The sequence below is a fragment of the Brachyistius frenatus genome, unplaced genomic scaffold (genome assembly GCF_029030835.1).
Source record: "Brachyistius frenatus isolate BFR_SWC_R1_liver_20210118 unplaced genomic scaffold, ASM2903083v1 Contig_254, whole genome shotgun sequence".
Classification (NCBI taxonomy): domain Eukaryota; kingdom Metazoa; phylum Chordata; class Actinopteri; family Embiotocidae; genus Brachyistius; species Brachyistius frenatus.
Genome location: NW_027210853.1, coordinates 252,504 through 270,948, shown reverse-complemented (window position 1 = coordinate 270,948; position 18,445 = coordinate 252,504). Strand labels below are relative to the sequence as shown.

General features: G+C 42.0%; 4 protein-coding genes across 6 annotated transcripts; 3 read left to right on the top strand and 1 right to left on the bottom strand.

Annotated features, from left to right (window-relative positions):
- The first annotated feature begins 1,987 nt into the window (after positions 1-1,987).
- napab (N-ethylmaleimide-sensitive factor attachment protein, alpha b) lies at positions 1,988-8,140 on the top strand. Of its 2 annotated transcripts, none has more exons than XM_069720964.1 (11): positions 1,988-2,201; positions 3,614-3,693; positions 3,793-3,909; positions 4,736-4,782; positions 4,907-4,984; positions 5,145-5,200; positions 5,390-5,474; positions 5,562-5,666; positions 5,754-5,822; positions 6,583-6,633; positions 6,938-8,140. In XM_069720964.1, the coding sequence occupies exons 1-11, from the start codon at positions 2,104-2,106 to the stop codon at positions 7,037-7,039; spliced, it is 888 nt and encodes a 295-aa protein (XP_069577065.1). In that variant the 5' UTR covers positions 1,988-2,103; the 3' UTR covers positions 7,040-8,140. The 2 variants fall into 2 exon arrangements, with proteins under 2 accessions (XP_069577065.1, XP_069577064.1); XM_069720963.1 differs by having other exon boundaries at positions 6,565-6,633.
- Positions 8,141-9,703: 1,563 nt separating this feature from the next.
- Positions 9,704-11,433, top strand: b3gnt2l (UDP-GlcNAc:betaGal beta-1,3-N-acetylglucosaminyltransferase 2, like). Its single transcript, XM_069721000.1, has one exon. It carries the CDS (start codon positions 9,820-9,822, stop codon positions 11,098-11,100), a length of 1,281 nt encoding a protein of 426 aa, XP_069577101.1. The 5' UTR covers positions 9,704-9,819; the 3' UTR covers positions 11,101-11,433.
- bckdha (branched chain keto acid dehydrogenase E1 subunit alpha) lies at positions 11,425-16,492 on the bottom strand. Of its 2 annotated transcripts, XM_069720999.1 has the most exons (9): positions 16,474-16,492; positions 15,515-15,640; positions 14,065-14,241; positions 13,872-13,958; positions 13,683-13,791; positions 13,129-13,290; positions 12,803-13,009; positions 12,578-12,719; positions 11,425-12,336 (listed from the first exon to the last, which is right to left on the bottom strand). In XM_069720999.1, the coding sequence occupies exons 2-9, from the start codon at positions 15,620-15,622 to the stop codon at positions 11,994-11,996; spliced, it is 1,335 nt and encodes a 444-aa protein (XP_069577100.1). In that variant the 5' UTR covers positions 15,623-15,640; positions 16,474-16,492; the 3' UTR covers positions 11,425-11,993. The 2 variants fall into 2 exon arrangements, with proteins under 2 accessions (XP_069577100.1, XP_069577099.1); XM_069720998.1 differs by lacking the exon at positions 16,474-16,492 and having other exon boundaries at positions 15,515-15,657.
- Positions 15,668-18,429, top strand: exosc5 (exosome component 5). The gene is made up of 6 exons (XM_069721003.1): positions 15,668-15,934; positions 16,814-16,927; positions 17,320-17,441; positions 17,558-17,698; positions 17,985-18,074; positions 18,242-18,429. Exons 1-6 carry the CDS (start codon positions 15,838-15,840, stop codon positions 18,335-18,337), a joined length of 660 nt encoding a protein of 219 aa, XP_069577104.1. The 5' UTR covers positions 15,668-15,837; the 3' UTR covers positions 18,338-18,429.
- Positions 18,430-18,445: the final 16 nt, after the last annotated feature.

The following is an 18,445-nucleotide window of genomic DNA, read 5'->3' as shown; positions in this document are numbered from 1 at the left end:
TTTTTTTTTTCAGAAAAATTCTAATCAAAAACCCAAAATTCGGAGATTTTTTTTTTTTTTTTTTAATTAAAATTACAGTCATGCAAAACAAACATAAACAGGCACAAACATGACCCCAAAGAGAAATGCAAAATAACCTGGCTCAAATCCAGTGATGGAAGAAGTACTCAGATCTTTTATTTAGGTAAAGTAGTAATACCACAATGAAAAAATTATCAGTCACAAATAAAAGTCGTGCATGCACCTTTTTTTACTCAAGTAAAAGTACTGTCAGCAAAATGTACTTAAGTATAAAGAGTAGAAATAGGCTACTCATGCAAAACTGCCTTTTTAGAGTGCCGTACTTATATAAATGATTGGATTGTGCTTCATTGACACTCACATGAGAACAGCCTTTTTATGCTGTCACGCTAAAGCAAATTTCAACTTGTGATACCATTAAAGAGTCTAGTTTGAGGATAGCAATTCATTTATTACAAACTGAGCATATATGATATGTACAAAATATTTACCTGAAAAGTAACCAGTAACTATGGATGAATTAGGGAGTAAAAAGTACAATATATTTCTCTGAAATATAGTGGTGTGGACAACTCAAGTAAAGTAAATAGCACTTAAGTACTGCACTCGAGTAAATGTACCTAGTTACATACCATCGTGCTCAAATCAACCACAAGTTAAACTCATAGTACATCCTTTCCAAAGCAAATCAACCGCCAAGGTCAATCACTAACCTTAAGAGACCCTGCTAAGTAATTGAAGATATATGCTGAATTTAAAAAAAACCACAGTTAATGTTCTCATTCAGAGAAGGATATTGGCTATCCGTGTATGTCTCAAATACAACGAGAGGACAGTGAACAAAATAAGTCTGTAGAAAAGATTCATGTTTTGAAATGGCAATGACCAGCGATCAGTCAAATCTTGGCGTTATTAAATAATCAAATTGTGCTGAAAAATTTATCTGAAGCCAGTTAGTGTGGAATAGAGGAACAAACATATTCCATATCAAGATTAAATATTATTGCTGTCACTTCTAGCGTCACACTTTACCAAATTATTACATAATGTGAGAAAATAACCCCACTGTGCATTGGCAATAGATATGTACAGTGCATAACTGAACTGGACTGTTCAAGGTCTTGCATTAAAGAAATAGAGAACAGGCTATAAGAGCCAGTCTTACATTAGAAAAGTTTACTTTATGACTCACTGAACGGGCTTCGGGGAAAGTGAATGAGTGTGACTTCATGTTCAGATGAATTCAATCTATACTGACTTGTGCCCTGTGACCTGCCAAAGGGAACAAACTAAGGTCAAAGATGCTTACTAAATGCCAGTCTCCATTTTGTGTATGTTTTGAATAAAATATAACTATTGCAACATCATCTTACTTCACAGCATCTTATACAGAAGGATTAACAGAGATTATCTTCTAAAAACTGTCTTTACACCTCTTACTCCGGGTTGGTTAATGCACATATATATATACATATATACACATATATATAATCTTAAATAATATAGTCTACATTCAGTATAGTCTGGTAGTCTGATGTTAATTACATTTTGAAACCAAGGACATATTCTTGTTGTGACATTTTAACATTTCCAGATATGACCAACATTACATGTTAATTATATGAGCCATGAGGATGCGTTCACGTGTTTTCACAAATACAGCATTTATTATGAGTAAGGAATATGTTTGTTTTTTTGTGGGTTTTTTTGCCAATATGTAAAAACAATTCAGAGATTCGTATCAAAATCCTTTATCTCGTTGTATCAGTAGCATACTAGTTAAACTCAACCACACAACAACAACAACAACAACATCAAAAACACACGTCCGTGTTCTTGTTTTTGGTGATCAGGCCGGCGAGCGGCTCCCGGCGCCGGGATGTTTCGTATTTACGAAGAGCGCCTGAACGCACCAGCGGCGTCTCGCCCAGTGACACGCCGTGTTCCGGCGTCACGTGACCGAGGTGGTTACTTTGCGGCTGGTGATGTGACAAGACAGGACCGCTGCCGCCGCTAACGCTGGTTAGCACGTTTGTGGACTTGCGCATTTAGTCCGTTGTTCGAGAGAAGCGGCGCGAAAAAATGGACAACAGCGGCAAAGAAAAGGAAGCGACGGCTTTGATGGCCGAAGCGGATAAGAAAATCAAATCGTCTCAGTCGTTTTTCGGGGCGCTGTTCGGGTCAGTATGTCAACTTACTGTCTGGCTGATGTTGTCAAGCTAAGGGCCGGCTATGGCGGAAGGGGGCTCGCGGACCAGCTACCGCGCGCGCACACACTCATCGTTTAACCTGTTTTATTTATTTAATCCAGCGTTAAGTTGTTGTCGTTGCTTGTTGGTGCAACATCTGGACTCGTTTTTATTAATTTATTTTATTGTTTTGACGGAGACATTAAGTGCTGATTGTGACGTTTCAAGTGAATCGCACTCAGCGCTGTTTGCCACAGCGCCGCCTACTGGGGACATGTCGCAAGGCCGCTCACATGTCAGTCACGTTTGTTTACAGTAGCGTCATAAGTAACAGTGGTGTACAGTTACTGAGTACATCTACTCAGAGGTACTTCTACTTTACTTAAGAATGTGTATTTAATGTCACTTTAAGTATTTTAATGTTGTTTACCTAAAACTTATGATCAGTTGCTATAAATTACGATATTTAGATTAGACGGGTTGAAATTAGTTTACTATTGCAACAATAAAATGCTGATCAAGTGTACATGTCAATGAAATGATATTCAAATAATATGTTTTTGGGGGTGTGTCTGTACTTTAGTTTAGTTTAGTTTACTTGAGCGTAATAAATTTGATGCAGATCTGTAGTGACACCAGTTCAACAAGTCTTACAGTTTTGAAAAAAAAATACTTTTGACATTAACGTTCAGTAAAGTGGGGCTTTCAGGTACTTTATACAGCAACAATTAAACAGATGTGTGACCAACCACTGTAACTGGGTTTAAAAACAATCCAAGATCAGGGTGAATTGTTCCAGCGGGGTTCACGCATGCCCAGAGGCTCCACTTTGAACTACCACATGACTATAAAGTACAGTCAGACTTTGTGTCTGAGCATGTGGTGAAACTTAAATCTCCAAATGTCCATAAAACTCATGGGTCTGAAATCCTTATCTTGTTATCAATAATAATAATATCTCTCTGATATCAATATATTCGCCACAGTTTGACCAACGAATGTAAAATCACACACAAAATCATCAAATTGATCTTCGGAGTCGTGTAATGTTTCGCTCTCCTCGCTAATAAATAAATGCTTAAATACAATATATAATAAAAAATGTTCTCAGAATGAATAATATTTGGATAACAACTTTGTAAAAAAAAAAAAAAAGTGTGGTAATTTCATTATGGTACAGTTCCCCCTGAAAACAGCTTAGTGAGGTTGACTTATTGTCCAAAAAAGTGTTGTTAAATTGAACAAAATTGCATACAGGAGTTGAATTACACATCTTTCTGAACTTATTTGACTCTTTTTGTCAGAGTGAGGTTGACAGCAATCTTTTCTTATTGACTGATATTTGTTACTTAGCTATTGTCCACATAAGTCGTGTCTAACTAAAGGTGTGTGCTGTCACACAGGGGTTCCTCCAAGTTGGAAGAGGCCTGTGACATGTATGTGAGGGCAGCCAACATGTTCAAAATGGCCAAAAATTGGTGTGGTAAGAGTGTATTTATTGACGTTTCCCTTTTTAAAAATTTGTTTTTTTATGTTTGTGAAGTCTTTCAGTCCTTTTAACGTGCAACATTTCCATTCTCAGCTGCAGGAAATGCGTTCTCCCAAGCCGCTCACCTTCACCTGCAAATGCAGAGCAAACACGACGCGGCAACTAATTTGATAGATGCTGGAAATGCCTTCAAGAAAGCTGATCCACAAGGTAATCATTACTCACCGGTTCGTAGCGCAACATGTACGTTACAGCGTAAAAGTTTTAGGAACTAAAAGTAAAGTGAGGATGGTTTAAGAAATAATGTTAGGAACACTTTTGATTAATAAATTAACTTCACACAAAGTGCAAGCAAATACAAAAAAACAACCCTAACAAATCAATATTTTGGGTGACGCCCCTTTGCCTTTAATATAGCACCAGTTCCTTTTGAAGGTACATGTCAGGTATCTTGTTGCAAACATGTTGGAGAACTCGCCACAGCTTTTTTTTTTTTTCTTCTGTGGATTTAAGCTGTTTCAGTGTCTTCTGTCTGCTCACGTAATCCCAGACTGCCTCCCGGTGCCGAGGTCAGGGCTCGGCGGGGTGCCCACCATCTGCTCTGTGCACGCCTCCTTGTTTTTGTTTTAAAGCGTAGTTCTCCATGACTATAGCTCGACGTTAACTCGTTGCCGTGACGCAGAACCAATTTGCGGTCTGAGCGATGGATGAGGATCTAAACATCTGAAGTGCCCAAACATTTTGCTCAGCACTGTGCACAAAGCCCTAATCAATAAAGGGATAGTTTGGACTGTTTGAAGTGGGATTATGAGGTTATTTCCTACCGTTGATGGAGGTCGGCACGTCCCTAATTTGGAGAAACATGCAGGTGTACAGAAGCAAAGCGATGTAAACAAAAGACATTTTAAACACCTTAAAAAAGCCCCAGAAAACAACATCCATTTAAATGTACTATAGATAGATAGATAGATAGAAGTCCTGTGTTCATGTGACATGTTTTAAACGTGTGTTTAAATGTTCTTATTTTTCTCAACAGAGGCTATAAACTGCCTAAACCGAGCTATCGAGATTTACACCGATATGGTGAGTTTATGACCCGATTTATTTTTTTTTTTTTTTGTGGATACGTTAATATTACTGAACTTCAAAGAGCTTGTTAATGTTCACTTGTTTAACCCCCTGTTTATTTTTCTTTTTTTCTTTTTAGGGGCGTTTCACCATCGCAGCCAAACACCACATCAGCATTGCTGAAATATACGAGACGGAGCTGGTGGACATCGACAAGGTCCAAATTAAAAACTGTTTGTTGTTTGTTGTTTCATTTGATGATTCCCTCTTGCTTCTAATATGTTTATTCATTTTACCTGTCAAATAATCTCCTATTGAGTGCAACTGTGGTAAAACTCAGTTTATATCTCATCTCTTTTGTCCAATTTCTTTTCCAGGCCATTGCTCATTATGAACAGGCAGCAGATTACTACAAAGGGGAAGAATCCACCAGGTAACTATTTAATATCAGCAATGTTTTCTCTCGTTAGCTTTAACGCCGGGATGTTTAATAGTGTGTTTCGTTTATAATGAATGTGGCTTGTTTTAATGCTACGTTACTTGATGGAGTGAGAGCTTTGATTTTGGTTCAATACGCGTCAGCTGTGAAGCTTCTTGATTTTTTTTTTTTTTGCCTTTTCAGTTCAGCTAACAAGTGCCTTCTGAAAGTAGCAACATACGCAGCTCAGCTGGAGCAGTACCCAAAAGCTATCGAGATCTACGAGCAGGTGAGATCACGCTCGCCGACCCGTCGTCGGTCGCCTCGGCGGTCCGTCGCAGCAAAACTAACACGAACCGTACTTTGTGATTTTCAGGTTGGAACCCACGCAATGGACAGCACGCTGCTGAAATACAGTGCCAAGGATCATTTCTTCAAGGCGGCGCTCTGTCACTTCTGCGTGGACATGCTGAATGCAAAGGTAAGGGGAAAGCTGTGAACTCGTGTGTCTCGGTACAGCAAGCGAAACGCAAGCCGCTGCTTTAACACTCCTCCTGTTGTCGTTCAGCTGGCCGTGCAGAAGTACGAAGAAATGTTTCCCGCGTTTTCAGACGCTCGAGAGTGCAAGCTGTTGAAGGTAAGCGTCGTCGTCATTCTGGCTCTAAAATCATAAAGCAAAAAAAACAAAAAACAAAAACAGAATAATCTACAAGGCAGGTGAAACTAATGTGGAGAAGTTCAACTCAAGAGACTGCTGAAATCAACTTGAAATAAACGGGTCAATCGTGGCTTTCTGCTTCTTTCCAGCAAGGAAAGTTGGAAGTTGTTGTTTCCGGTAAAGTCTGTGGACGACACGTGGTTGACCTTGATTAGTTGCTCACAAACTATTCACTGAAAACAGAGGTTAGATTGTTAAAGCCCTCCATTAAAATGCCTTTCATTAACAAAGAGACATTATCAGCTTACAAGCGTTGAGGCCTGCAGTCGGCACTTCAGTAATCCGTGGTTAAAGAACTAGAGCTGGATTAAAGGGATTTTAAGAAATCTAGATATTTATATATTATCTGATTTCCTTAAACATGTATATTTATATATGAATGTATGTTGGATATTTGACATTTTATGACTTTAGTGCATTTAACAGTAAACTTAACTGGAAATTGAAAAATTGTGAACAACTATTTCAAAATAAAAAAATAAACACAACAACAACAAAAACCAGGCATATCAGCGCAGACAGGTCTGATAGAGGCTCATATATCGGTCGTCCTCTAAAACTAAGTTATAATTAATGTTGTAAATTTCACAAATACACAAACTGTTTCTGTTTATGGATGGCCTCTCTGATTCATAGTATTATTCTTTTTAAAAAAAAAAAGTGTTGTTTATTTCCCCAGAAACTTCTAGATGCCTGTGAAGAACAGAATGTGGACACCTACACTGATTCGGTGAGTGGACAGTTTTCTTTGATCAGATTAAGGCGCGTCGCCGACCTTATTTTTCTGCAGTGTTGAGTTTAAAAGTCCGAGACTGACACCGCTGTCAGTTCAGTAATAATTGGTGACTTCAGCATTGTTGTCATTATATGAATGACACCATGTCAGTTTGGACTTCCTTGTGTCTGAAAGGTTTTTCATCCATTTTCTGATTCAAACTGTTCAGGCTCGCCTGCCACACCATAAAATCCAACCTTAACTTTTCCTTTGTTTGTAGTATTTCCTAACATTTGGGTCATTTCGTTGGTATTTCCAGGTGAAGGAATTCGACACCATTTCTCGGTTGGACCAGTGGCTCACCACCATGCTTCTCCGCATCAAGAAAACCATACAGGACGATGAGAACGACCTTCGCTGACTCTCGCCCCTCGTGCCCTTAGCATCCGACGTGCATCCTTCTTTTTGCCTTGATCCGCTCACTTCCATTCTAGTGCCGTTCCTAATTTTCCCCACCATTAGCCCTTTTTATTCCTTCACAGAAACTGTTTCTTTCCTGCCATCTGCAGTATTTTCCTTGTCTTTTAGTCAACTCAACACAATGCTCCAAAAGCTATTGTCTCTAGAGACATGAACACTATTTTCCTGAGTGCACTCTGCCTACAGTTGTTGTTAGTTGTACAATGTATTATATCGTATTGGCCCAATATTAGTTAAAATATTCAGAATTGGGCTGCAATACCAAATATTCATACCAGCACACTTTAAGGTTTTATTTTATTGTCGTTATTATAAAATGGAAGAGATGATGCCAATTTACTGACACTTTGATCTACAAAACGTTTTTCCAGTACGGCCTTTAGAATAAACTAAACGCAATTTTGACTAAAGCATTCACATTGGTTTTTGATTCTCTTGGGTGCTCCGGGCTACTTTAGGTCATATCAGGCCCCCTCTAATTAAACAGCTCTCCATCTCAGCTGCAGAGCTCCTCTGCCGGCAGAGAGGCCAAGAGTTACTGAGGTTACTCCACAGCAAATAACCCTCCTCTGCCTTATGCTGCAAAATTCTCAGGATGCGGACAGTTAGATTTGATGAAGATGTTAAAAAAAAAAACGCTTTTATAAGCTTCAATAATTACTTTGCTAATTGTTTCTGTCACTTCTATTTAAAGTGCTTTTATTCCAAGAAAGAAGGGGAAAGATGCCCATCACCATTTGAGAACATTTGCACGGTTTGGTATGGACGAGAAAACGAGAGCTGCTGTTTTTCCACTGTATAGTGTGTTTTTTTTGGTTTTTTTTGTAATTGTCTCATTTGTGTTTTCTTGTCATAAGTAACCAGGCTGCAAATAATCACTTTTTACAGGCCTGTTAGAGATGCAATACATTGAAGAAAAATTTTACTGATCTGAACACTGTGCTCATGTACCCTGCTCATGAATTTGTCAGTAGATAATTGGTCTTAAATACTTTGTGATGTTTCCTGTCAAACGTTTGAATAAACCTGTGTGAGTACAGCATCATGGGCGTGGCCTCCACCTGCTCTGCTGTGTGTGTGTGTGTGTGTGTGTGTGTGTGTGTTTGTGAGAGAAGTGATCACCTGATCTCATGGAGACATCTGCGCCTGCATGTACTCTCACCGCTCCTCTGGTTCCCTTTTAAAAAAACAAAAACGAAATATGGGTCTCAAAGTTAAGTGATGCGGGTTTCATGCACCTGGTGACGTCAAGGTGACGCCTGAAGACTCTGCGGGAACTATTTTCTTCAGATGTGCTGCTCTTTGCGCGGCGGACGTCCAGTGGTTTAAGTAAGTATTTTGCATGCATGTTGAGTGAAATGATCTCCTGCGTGAGTGACTCCAGATATGATGCGTCACCGGTGGCTGTAACTTGGTGGGCTTGCCTGTAAAGTCTGCGCATGTCGCCTGCATCAAATTTAAATCGAGTCTTCAAACGTGGCAAAGACGCAATAAGCCCGTAGCCTTTGCGTTTCGTGTTTCCTGTGTTGTTCTTGAAATTCGCAGACCTCAAGGTCTTCTTCATGTCGTGAAGCCCATGTTGTTATTTGTAAGCCAGTTTACTTCTAATTAAACACCGGGGAGCACGATGTGCAAGTGCGTCCCAGTAGAGTACCGCTGCAGGTTCCTCTTCTCAAGACCTGCATCACCTGCGGCCTTTTGGATTACACCAGTTTGTTTTTTTGCATTCAACAAACAGATTTTAAATGTACACGTTTTCACCGTGTACGTGTCTGTACTGAAAGTAGATCATTTTTTTATTCAAGGTTGGCTCCCCGGCAGGATATAGGCCTCATATTACGACTTCAGTTCATTCGTTTTGTACATAAACCTGTGTAGTAGGCTATACTGACGTAAATTAGAAGGAATAATTAAACAATGCACCTATTATTCTGGGACTTTTTTGAGGAAGTTTTGTTATTATCAGGCTTTTAGAACAAATATTATTCCGTTACACTGGTTAACAAAGATTTTGTTCAATTCAAAAAACATTAAAAAAAAATCTGTTTCTTATGAATTTTTGCAAACTGAATCCAAATCTTTTTTGAGAATTTCTATATCACATAGTTTGTATACTCACAACTCTATTGTTGGACAATAAACAGAGATGTTCCTGAGTCTAAATAAATAATATATATTATATATAATTTAAACATTTTAAATGTAAGAAGTGTCATGAGATTAGCCAGCTGTTGATAGCGCTTGTTACTCGATAATGTCGTTGCCGAAATAAAGGTTTTCTCAACTTTTAAAAATTAGCCATCGATGTTAAAGGAGGAGAATATAAATCCAACGATGCGTTGATTTACCTGAATGTGTAAATCAGTGTGTTTTGTTGAAAAGGGATTTTGTTCAATACAATGTGCTGCCATTATTTCAACAATTTAAGAGGTGGTTGACAAAATAACAGTAACATCTGCGGATAATTCACATGCTGCATGAAGTTAATCATTTATTTGTATTGACGGTGAGCCCTGTTCCAGCCTGTATGTGTTGTGATGTGTTGATTTATATTCAGGCGTCCTGTCACATCTGTATATTTTCCATTGGCAGGTACATTCGGTGTGTTACCTGCTGGCAGAGTCTCTGTAACCTGAGGAAAACACATCGACCGTATCCCCTGAAAGACGATCCATTTCTAGACCGACACACCACAGTGCTTGGTTTACTTACCTGGAGCCAATGAGACGTATTCGAATCTTCAGTGCAATGATTCTTGTTGCTTCTCTATTCCTGATCTTTTTCTACTCCACTCTTCACCTCGAGACGACCTACACTCACAGGGTTGGACCGGAGGAGCTCCTGGAGCAGGCGACCCTGCAGGTCCACGACAGTGATGTAAAAACACTGTCCTCCATGCGGGAGGGCTTTACCACACCTCAGCATGACATCTTAAACGGGACTGTTTCTAACAGCCTCAGAGAGACTATCCCTCAAAACGAAGCGTACTGGAACCGTCTGCTGTACTCGGTGCTGAGGAATCTGGAAACGGGGGAGAACCCTTTCAGACACGACTCCCGCTGGTCTCGCTGCAGGGAGACAAATCAGGAGCTTCTGCAAACCAACATGCATGACTTTGCCTCCTACCCTGTCTTGTTTCAGACTTTTGTGAAGAGCATGAACTGCAGGTCTCCTCCAGTCCTGATCAATCAACCCAACGGGTGCATGTCCCGTGAAGGGAAGGGAAACAACCGAACCTTCCTGCTTTTTGCCATAAAGTCAACTCCTGGAAACTTTGAGCGAAGACAGGCAGTGCGGGAGACGTGGGGCCGAGAGGGGGTTTATCAGAGTGGACTGAGAGTGGTCTCGGTCTTCCTCCTGGGCAGCTCCCCACTGGATGACCCTGACCTCAGCCCACTGCTGTCATTCGAGGCCAAACACTTTGGAGACCTCCTGCAGTGGGACTTCCATGAATCTCTCTTGAACCTGACTCTCAAAACGAACATGTTCCTCCTGTGGGCACTGAAAAGCTGTCCTCAGGTCTCCTTCGTCTTTAGTGGCGACGATGATGTATTTGTCAACACACCCGTCTTGCTCAGATACCTGCAGTCTCTGGAGGCTTCTAAAGCATCTCGGTTGTATGTTGGACATGTCATAAGCACAGCAAACCCTGTCAGGGACCCTAAAAGCAAATACTACGTTCCTCTGAGCTTCTACGACGGCCCGTACCCTGCCTATGCCGGTGGAGGCGGCTTTCTCATCTCGAGAGGGTTGCTTCGGCCCTTGCATTCACTTTCACGCGTCATTCCCTTCTTCCCCATCGATGACGTGTACATCGGGATGTGCTCGAAGGCTCTGGGAGTCTCTGCAGAGGCACATGCAGGTTTTCAGACCTTTGACGTCAACGAGCAAGATCGCGAGAATCTCTGTGTGCATAAAGATCTGATTCTGATCCACCAGCGCTCCCCGCAAGAGATGAAGAGGCTGTGGAAGGGCATTCACAGCCCCTTGTTGACTTGCTGAACTGGACTGGTGAACAAAAGAAGCAGCAACAAAAGACGGCAAATACTGACCGCAGTCGTTGAACCCGTGGCCTCATCTGCTCCCATCGGTCCCTTTCACTGTCCTGCAACAGCAGGAATTTTAATCTCGGGCCTCTGACCGCTTGATGTAGCATTAACGAACCGCAGTCTGGAAAACTGCAGTAAAGAAACAGTTTTATCAGGACTGGGGGTCATAATAGGTTTTAAGTTTTAAGTGTGACGGTCAAGTCAAACAATGTTTAAATGTGTCATTAACCTACTTTCCATTTAACACTGAATTAACAAGAAAGTCAACAAAGTCAAGTCGAGTTTTACAGTTTTATTAGCCACAAAACACCAATCGAAACATGAGCTACACGGGTGTACAGTTCAGGGATTTAGACGAGTGTAACAGCATTACAGCATGCCAACCCTTCTAAAATGTGTGCGTGCGTGATAAAAATAGACGAGTTCCTCAACACAAGTTCAAACAGTCACCTCAATGATACACAAGGAAACCTTTTAAATACCATAATCACTGAAGAGGGCAGTTACAGAACAAGGAACAAACACAACCTGCGGTAAACTAAAAGCACTATTTATTGCTCTATTTGTAGATTAAAGATCCTGGAGTTCATGTCAAACCAATAACGTGAATGTATCTATCGAGAACTTTACTACCGACAGTAACTTAAGGCACCGAACCCAGAGGCGTGAAGAACATTTGAAAGCACCATCTTTCTCCTCTCGCTCTGTTGAGCAGAAAGAAGTGATGCATATCAAAACTACATTTTATGAATACAGTAAAAGTTGTGCAACAGTGAATCCCAGTCTCCGTTTTCTGCATTTGTTCATTGAATCACATGTTCCATCCTTGTTAGTACAGCCGTGTGGTTATTTTTCAAACAGGTCAAGTGGGTAGTGCTCTTTGTACTGCTGCACGTGCCTCCACATGGATTCCCTCTGCTTTTCCAGGTTGGGCGTCATTTCCTGGTACACGTCGGTGAACAGCAGTTCGGGATTGGGCTTCAGGCGCTTCTCGGCCTTCTCAAACGCCTCCATTACCATCTTGCGGGACTGCTTCCGCCAGCTCCTCTCGTCGTCCTCGCTCCACCAGCCGCGGGCCGTCATGTAGTGTCTCAGCCTGGAGATGGGATGGTCCTGCTTGTCCCAGTAGTTCACCTCGTCCACCGAGCGGTAAGCTGAGCTGTCGTCACTGGTGCTGTGGTGGCCAATTCTGAGGAAGGAATGAAATTTTATAATACTTCAATTTATGTACTTCAACATTTTAGGATAAATACATTTTCAATACTAAAAGATTTTGTTATTCAAACCCCATCACGCCACCAGCTTCTTGATTTCAGGAACATAATCACATTATTGAACGAAGCCTAAGTGATCAGACAGTTTGGGTGACCGGTCACCGGGAAGTTGCTTCATGTTTCCGTCTGTCTGAAATCACTGAGGTATAAACTAACCTGTAAGTCATCGCCTCAATGAGGAAGGGCTGGTTCTCGGCCACGGCCCTGCGCCGCGCCTCCTTTGTAGCGTTGTACACAGCAAACACATCGTTACCGTCGACACGGATGGATAGCATGCCGTAACCCGGGCCGCGAGCAGCTGATCAGGAAGAGAGCGAATGAGAATGCAGCGATGGATCTCCGGTCATAAACCTCCGAAAAAAAAAACCCACACAGGCTTACCGATGCCGTCTCCCCTGTACTGTTCGTCGGTGGGCGTCGAGATGGCGTAGCCGTTGTTGCGACAGAAGAATATCATCGGGCACTCGAGGGTGGCGGCGAAGTTGAAGCCGGCGTGTGCGTCGCCTTCGCTGGCTGCTCCCTCTCCGAAATAACAGATCACCGCACGGTTCATGTTTTCTCTCTTGACTGCGTATGCAGCTCCAGCCGCTGAAACACACACACACACACACACACACACACACACACACACACACACACACACATATTTACAGATGTGTGCATGTCCTTGTCACACTGGAGAGGTTAGCACACGGCGTGCAGCTCACCTTGAGGAATCTGTGTGGCCAGAGGAGACGAGATGGTGACAAAGTTCAGATCTTTGGAGCCGTAGTGGACGGGCATCTGACGGCCTTTCCCGAGGTCATCGGCGTTGGCGTAACACTGAGCCATGAACAAATCCAGAGGAAAACCGCGGTACATCAGCACTCCTGCAGGGCCACATCGGAGTTATTACACTAATACTCCCAAGACAAGAGAACCAGGACAAAAGGAGGGTCAGTATACTCTTTGACCATGTAGTAGATATATGAGAGGTGGCCCACACAGCTGGAGGACAGATCATTAATGAATAGGTGATATGGACAGTGAGAGAGCAGAAGAGTGAAGCAGTGGTTGAGAGGAGAGTACAGAAGGTTAAGTCAACATCTGGAAACGGATATTCAGGAGGGTGTACAGTGGCGGGAATGTATACAAGGTGTGAGACTGTTGTTTGGCGGTTCTGCTGGCTGTATTTTTTTTTTTTTACCACTCGGCCAATTTTACTCGTTTCAAAATGTTCATGTAAACTTAAAGAATACCTGGATACAGTTTTGATGCTTACCAGCCTCTCTGTATTGACCAAAGACAATGTCGTTTGGGTCAAGAGCAGCAGCGCTGCCGATATGTGTCCCCTCCTCACCGTAGTTGGTCATGTAGAAGGAGATCCGGCCCTGAAACGGAAACACGAACGATCACTCTTTGTACGTCCTTCTTAAGCCGTCCTGTGGTTACGCCAGGAGGAAGAACATACCTGTCTCTGAGACTCATAAAGAATGCGGTCCATTGTGTTGAGCAGCGTCATCTTCTGATAAAAGTTCAGAACTGTCTCTTTGGAGAGCTGAGCGGGTAGGAAACACACAACCGACAAATGAGTTTGGGTTCAACTGTGTGTCGGGATCTTGTGGCACTTTTGATAACTGGGAGCGCAGGCTGGCTGACTGTACCTGAGGGTCTTGAGAGGGGTTTACGATGTTGCCCTGCCTGTCCATCACCCGGTATATAGGGATCCCAGAGATGACATTGGGCTGGATGAACTCGAGGTGATCCACAAACTCAGCCGAGGCTCCAGGGAACTGCGGCTTCTCCAGCGTCGAGTCAAAGGGCTGCTGCCGGTGCACGACCTGAAAGATTGAATACGGGCATTATTTATTAATAACATCACTGTGGCTTTGGCAAAGGAAGGCCCTCAGTGCAATAGACACCACAAAAGGAGGATTCATCTTTCTTTTAATAATAAACTGCAAAGAAAAAAACTCTGCAGCTGCTCCGTTGACACGGAAAGGGACTTTTTTGCATGATGTCATATTACAGAAAGTGACTTAACTGGAAAAACAAACAAACACATTTCCTGGTTTAAAAAAAACAAAAAAAAAAACCTGCCACAATAGTCGAGATGTCTTGGATTCAGCATGTTTAAACATTAAACAGAATAATGGGATGTGTATTCTGGGTTTATTATCACGAATTCACACTTTGGCAGCTAGAATACATAAACTGACTGCTTGTTTTTAATCACCAGGAAATGATCCAAGTTCTCGTGATAGTCAGGAAACTATTTGTTCTTCTGAGCCGTCGCATTCGCCAGCTTCTGGTTTTTATTGGCATTCATTTCAACACGCTCGGGAACAGCAGTTTCAGCGTGCATGCATGTTGATCCACAGGTTGGATTTTAACACCCTGACTTATCAGGACAGTTATTGCCTTTAGTTAGTGCCGTGCTTAAAAAGTAAGCAATCTCAAAAACAGTTTTCCAGCAGTGACATTTTTCAGGGGAAAAAAACCCCTGAAAGGCTTTTAAAATGAATGAGAACTTTGTCAAACACAGAAATGCACGATTTTAAGTTGACAGAGAAGATTTTTAAATCTGTAATCTAAAAAAATTAAATAAAGCAGAAGAAGATTTGCCTCCGAGTTAAAGTAGAAGTATAAATAACGTCGATGCAGCAGGAGAAGCTGTCAATGTGTTCAGAGAGAAGCAGTTTATTTCCCTGCATTGTTTTTATTTATTGATCGACTGACGTCATCTTCACGCCTCTTTGATTGGCCAATAGGAACGAAGCTAGCTACACCTAGCCGGGCGAGCTCGACCAGCTTCGGACTCAACGTCAACAAAACGCACCGTGCTCTTAATTTAAACTTTTTTTTTTTTTTTTGCAAAGGAATCCATTTGAGTTTTAGGAGCGTAGGAGAAAGGAAAAAAAATAAATAAATAAAATAACTGGGTTTTTGTTGGTTTCGGCAAGCTAGCTCACGAACTATCGCGATAACTTGGAAAACCAAAACCAACCGACGCGTTCTTGTGGATCTTTTAATGGACTCCAACGTTGTTTTAATCCCGATTCCAAACATAATATTAAACATAAAAAAATAAAAACAGCAAAGCTTCCGACTCACGCTGACTCTGAAAGCTCTGCGCTGCTGGAGCAGCCTCGACGGCATCGGTCCGGCCGTCTGTCGGAACCACCGCCCGAACATCCCGCGCATCCCGCTCACAGCCGCCATCCGGACGGTTCCGACAAGGTTGTTGGGGTTTTTGTTTTGTTGTTGTTGATGTTTAAAAGTTGGACTGTTTGATTCACGGACGCTCCGCAGTTATCGGCGCGTTAAAGAGTTGTGCGACGGGACCTGACGTGTTTGTTTGGCGCCTCCCATAAAAAACAAACACGTCATGACCAAAACACGTGACGTCACAACCCCGCGACAAACTCGGAGGCGCGATGGAGGTCTGCGGCTCGTCAAACGTCGCTCTTCGGGAATTTGGTTGCGAGCAGAGTTTGCTGTCCCGACCGGACGGCTCGGCATCTTTCGTCCAAGGTAAAGGACGGCAGCACCGACCGACACCGTCCCGTTAGAGCCCCGTAGAGGGGGGGAAGGAGAGAGAGAGAGAGAGAGAGGGGCGACACGTGGCGTCATATTATCCCGCCTGGTGCCGCGCGACGGTGCAGCCTCGTCGTCGTTGTTGTTGTTGTTGTTGTTGTTGTTGTAACAATATGTCCAAAACTGGTATGAATGTAAATAATAATAATAATAAGTTAGCTGTCGCACAATACTGCAAATAATCTTAAAATCAAATGATCATCACTCTGGTGTCAAACAAAGCTCCAAACAACAACAACAACAACAACAACAACAACAAAGACGCTTCATTTCTGTCTTCTTCTATTATCATCATTAGTTTGTGTGTTGGCTTTTTTTTAATTTTTTTTATTATTATGTTTTTTTAAATTTTCTCTGCAGATTTTTTTTTATAGTATTTTTTTTTATTTTATTTTGGTAGTTATTTGTTTATTGTTGTTATTTGTTTGGTTACCTTTGGGACTTAACGTTATGGGCCCCTGCAGGTATTTCTGTAGGTAGGTAGTTTTTTTTTTGTTGTTTGTTTGTTGTTGTTTTTGCTTGCTTACTTATTGGGATAAATAAATCAAAAAGAAAAACTCAATGGCAGCGTAGCAACAATGAACCCTTTTTATTTGACATTTAACAGTTAATTTTGAGTGGAAGATCAATTTTATTACCTTCAAATGAGATGTTACATCTGCAGCGGACAGTTCATCACATTATCCTTCCCCCCCCCTCTCTCTCTCCTGAAAGTGTTTGTTTTGTTTGTGTGTATTAGACAATTATAATTCCCGCCCCTCTGGGATCAATAATGTATAATTGTTCAACACCGACATCTTTTGTTCTTGTCTGAAGGAGACACGAGTGTGTTGGCTGCCGTCTACGGACCAGCTGAGGTCAAAGTCAGCAAGGAAATCTACGACCGGGCGACCCTGGAGGTGTTGATGCAGCCCAAAGTGGGGCTGCCGAGTAAGTTGTCATCCGATGAGGAGAATCATTTCTTTATTTATTTTACTTAAATGCTAATGTGATTTGGTCAGTTTAACTCTTTTTGTTGTCGTCACACATACAACAGTTTGTATAACGAAATGCGATGTCACATCCTTCTATGTCCAAGAAATCCGAATTAGAAAAAAAAAATACCAACAAAAAAAAAGGATAAAAGGTGTGAATATATGTAAACATGTTTTGTTTTTGTTTTTTTGTTGTAAGATCAGCTTGGAGGTTTTTAGAGGATGTTGATTTTACAGTTTTGATCACTGCTGTGCGAAAGCTGCCGTACCGCAACTGACCACCAGGTGGGAGGAATGAGCCGGTTGTTTTTCCAGCGTGTCTCCCAACATTGTTTATGTATTCTTTAGGTGTGAGGGAACGATCACAAGAGCAGTGTGTGAGAGAAACCTGTGAGGCATCTCTGCTCCTGTCGCTGCATCCTCGCTCCTCACTCACTCTCATCCTGCAAGTGTTGCACGACGACGGTTCGGTATCCTTCAGTAAAACCTCCTGCTGCTGCGGCCCGTGAATGGAAACGTTAAATGTGCCGGTAGCGGGATTGAAACGGTGGTTCTTGGCCAGTGTTCTTCCTGACTTGCTCCCCAGCGCCTGTCCTGCTCTTTGAACGCAGCCTGTATGGCTCTCATGGACGCAGGTTTGCCCATGAGCTGTCTGTTCTGTGGAGTGACCTGTGTCATCGACCCGGAGGGTCAAATCATCACAGACCCGACTGCAGCTCAGGAAAAGGTAAATCTGAGGCTCAACAAACAGCTCAAAGCACATTGATATTGGGAAAAAAAAGAAAGAAAGAGGGGAGTTGTGTATGTTTTGATACATGTGAGCAAAATCATCCGTTTCGGTGAAGACTGACCGTGAATACACGAGAGATTTGTCGCAGATTGAATACAACATTTTGCTTTTGCAAAATAGTCTCGAACATATTTACGTCCTCACAGCGCAGTCAGCACTCTCAAAATCCTCGCTGATTTTCTTTTATTTGTTCTTCTCTTGTTTGTTTTTTTATTCCCACAAGGAAAGTCGAGCTTTGATGACTTTTGCGATTGACAGTACAGAACGCAGAGTGATGATGTCATCAACCAAAGGATCATTCTCAGTTCATGAGGTCAGTCAATAAATGAGCCTCTTGTTTGTTTTTTTATCCAGATACAGCGGGTTTGTGATTCTGCTGAATGTGATTATCAGATTTGTTTGGATTATTTCTTATGTTCTTCGTCATTATTCTGGGAGCTCTGTCAGTAATCTGCTCGCACATTTTTCCTTCCTCCACAGCTGCAGCAGTGTATAGCAGTCAGTCAGAAAGCGTCAGAGAAAATCTTCCAGTTCTATAGAGACTCTGTCAAACGGCGATACTCCAAAACCCTCTGATGAAGACGCAGCTCTCTCACTCCTCGTCTTTTTCTTTTTTTTTTAAACGATGCGTACAAATACTGATGTTGTAATAAAATATTTAGCGACCACTTCGGCCTCACTTTG